Source organism: Pteropus vampyrus, unplaced genomic scaffold (genome assembly GCF_000151845.1).
Source record: "Pteropus vampyrus isolate Shadow unplaced genomic scaffold, Pvam_2.0 Scaffold405, whole genome shotgun sequence".
In the NCBI taxonomy this organism is placed as follows: Eukaryota; Metazoa; Chordata; class Mammalia; order Chiroptera; family Pteropodidae; genus Pteropus; species Pteropus vampyrus.
In genome coordinates this window covers 533137-536361 of record NW_011889186.1, presented here as the reverse complement: position 1 = coordinate 536361, position 3225 = coordinate 533137, and the positions used below count along the sequence as shown (strand labels likewise).

Sequence of the window (3225 nt, the reverse complement as noted above, 5' to 3'; positions counted from 1 at the left end):
GGTGTTGGTGTCTTTGTTGAGGTGGTGCTGAGTGTGGGTGTTGGTGTCTTTGTTGAGGTGGTGGTTGGTGTTGGTATTGGTGTTTCTGTTGAGCTGGTGGTGGGTGTCGGGGTTGGTGTCCTTGTTGAGCTGGTGGTGGGTGTTGGTGTCTTTGTTGAGCTGGTGGTGGGTGTCGGGGTTGGGGTCTCTGTGGTGGTGGTCGTGGTGGGAGTCGATGTTTTTGTTGAGGTAATGGTTGGTGTTGGTGTCTTTGTTGAGGTGATGGTGGGTGTCGGGATTGGGGTCCCTGTGGTTGTGGTAGAGGTGGGAATCGGAGTTGATGTCTCTGTTGAGGTGGTGGTGGGTGTCGAGGTTGGTGTCTCTGTTGAGCTGGTGGTGGGTGTTGGTGTCTTTGTTGACGTGGTGGTTGGCGTTGGTGTTGGTGTCTCTGTTGAGCTGGTGGTGGGTGTCGGGGTTGGTATCTCTGTTGAGCTGGTGGTGGGTGTTGGTGTCTTTGTTGACGTGGTGGTTGGCGTTGGTGTTGGTGTCTCTGTTGAGCTGGTGGTGGGTGTCAGTGTTGTGGTCTCTGTGGTTGTGGTGGTAGTGGGAGTCTGAGTTGATGTTTTTGTCGAGGTGATGGTCGGTGTTGGTGTCTTTGTTGAGGTGGTGCTGAGTGTGGGTGTTGGTGTCTTTGTTGAGCTGGTGGTGGGTGTTGGTGTCTTTGTTGACGTGGTGGTTGGCGTTGGTGTTGGTGTCCCTGTTGAGCTGGTCGTGGGTGTCGGGGTTGGTGTCTCTGTTGGGGTGATAATGGGTGTCGTGGTCCGGGTTTCTATAGTGGTCGTGGTGGTGGTGGGGACAGGCGTGGAGGCACAGTAGCCACAGCAGTAGACGTTGATCTCATAGTTGAGGCAGTAGGGCTGTGGTATGACTCCTCCTGGCCTCTGGTCCTGGTTTTTGCACACCAGCCCCACTGAGAGGTCGCACACCACCACTTGTCCAAGCTCTTCGATGGGAATGTCGGGAAACTTGGCAGCTCTGCAGGAGATGTTGGCCGCCCGGTCTGGCTGACAGACGTTCTCAATGCGTTCGAAGTCTCCGCCTGGTTTGGTAAAGCTGGGTTTCCCGGAATCTCGCCAGCCTGTCCATCTGCAGTCATCCACACATGGAGTGCTTGTCGGTGCTGTGGTGGTCACCGTCGTGGTGCGTTCTGGTGTAAGCGTGGATGTCACAGTAGTGGCCGTCACCGTGGTCGGTTCTCGGGTGGGGGTTGGTGAAGTGGTGGCTGATGTTGAGGTCTCCGTGGTGGTGGTGGGGCTTGTCTTGGTGGTAGGGCTCGGGGTTGGTGGCGTAGGACACTTATCCATTGGCAGGCAACAATTGACACGAATCTCATAGTCATAACAGACTCCAAATGGTCCAATTCCAAACTGATCTTCGTTCTTGCAAATGAACCCAAACGAGACACTGCACTGAGCCTTCTGGCCCAGCTCCTCCCAGCTGAGGTGGGGCTCCGTGGCCGACCTGCACTGGATGTCCTCGGGGGCCTGGCAGACACTGCCGAATGTCTCTCGGTCGCCATCACTGCCATCAGCCGGGTTATTCTCGTTGATCCAGTCAGACCAGAAGCAGCACAGCTCTGGGGAAGTGAGAGCCAGTGTTGGTCATTCACGCCTGGCTGTGGCACCACCCCAAAGGTCACTGAGACTCAAAGAGCTCAGAGACCCCACGATCAGCTGCCCTGTCATCACCAAAGGACCAGATGGGAGGCTCAGAGAGTTGAGGGCTGGACGCCATGTCCATCCTCCCCTTCACAGCTAAACTGAGGCCCCGGGAGACACGAGCACCCCGACACCACACCAGGTGACAGGCCCTCGGAGCTCCAGCCCAGTGCCCCTTGCTCAGCTATTGTCAGGTCCTCGCACCCAAAAACTAATAACAAAAGGGTCACCCATTCCTGTGAGGGAACACGCTGGAAGGGGCTTGGTTTCGACTCTTGGCCAACAAAGTTGTCACCCGGAGCTGGTCCCCCCGTGTGAGTCTCTGGACTCAGCAGATCAGGAATCAGGAATGCACCATCTGCGTTTCCTGAGCAGAGGGCCGGGCAGGGGCCCCACAGCTGGTGTTGGGGCAGCTCCGTGAGCCCCTTTGTGGTATTTCCTCTCTGGGCCCCTCGATCACAGGGGACGACCGTCCACACACTTACTCGAAGTTGCTGAAGAGGGAGGTGACGCTGCAGCGAAGGGGAAAGGGCACGTCACTACGCAGGCGGGGACTCTAGCACTTTCGTCCCTACAAGCTCCCTTTTCCCGTGGCGGCCACGTCCTGCTGCCTCCCCGCGCACCAACCCCGGGAGCTGAAGGGCGCATCTCTGCTCCCCTAACTCCCAGGGCTGGGGTATTTTTGCTGGTTTGGGGAAATGTCCCCAAGTCACCTTCACTATGGTCTGGACTTAGGCACATGGTCATGACTCGCGTCATCACGCCCAAGGCCAGGGACCAAGGGGACGTCCACTCCCTGAGTTGAGAGGCATGTCAGCATCCCTCCGCCCAGGGCCAGAGGGGAGACCTTGCCATGCTGGCCACGCTCGGGCCCTCGGAAGGGCCGCCTCTACTGGCTCAGGGCACAGGGGGAGGCAGGGGCTCCAGGAGGGGTGGGACGTGTGGCCCAGGGCCTCACCTGTGCTGGGGGTTGGGGTGCTGGTGGTGGTGGCGCTGGTGGTTGGGATGGTGGAGGGCACAGGGGTCATGGTGGGGGTGGGCTGGGAAGACAAGGGTGGTGGGGAGGACGTGCAGACGTTGAAGTGTTTCTCCACCGTCCCGTTGGGGCCACAGATCTCCCAGTAGCAGAAGGCGCGATCCTGGGTGTAATTCAGAATCTTCCCTGTGGGCGAGAGGGAAGCAGCCGTCAACACGGCGGGGACCAGAGCCCCTGGGCTGTGCTAGTAAGGGAAAGGTGGGGGACCCCAGCTTCTACAAGTGGCAAGCTAATGCCCATAGGAACCCCCCGTCCCCCTCATCAGATTATCAGATTGCAGAAGCCGTGTCACAGGTCAGGTGACAGGGTCCCAGGGCACCAGCTCCCCATCAGGAGAAAAAGGCCATGTGACGGGGCCCTCACGGGGGCTGCCGTAGACCAGAGGCTGGTGTGGGCCAGGAAGGGCCCCGGAGGAGACCAAGCACCCACTGGGCCAGCCCCAGGAGCCCAAGGACGGACAGCCTGCGGGCTCTCCTGGGTAGGGCCCTGGCC

General features: G+C 59.3%; 1 protein-coding gene across 1 annotated transcript in view; it reads right to left on the bottom strand.

Annotated features, from left to right (window-relative positions):
- The window catches only part of MUC2 (mucin 2, oligomeric mucus/gel-forming), a 37612-nt gene that overhangs the window by 23090 nt on the left and 11297 nt on the right, over nt 1-3225 (bottom strand). The window contains exons 23-25 of the mRNA XM_011380822.1: nt 2656-2912; nt 837-1633; nt 116-632 (exon numbers count right to left, since the gene is read on the bottom strand). Coding sequence (XP_011379124.1) covers nt 116-632; nt 837-1633; nt 2656-2912 — 1571 coding nt within the window. The remainder of the gene's footprint in view (nt 1-115; nt 633-836; nt 1634-2655; nt 2913-3225) is intronic.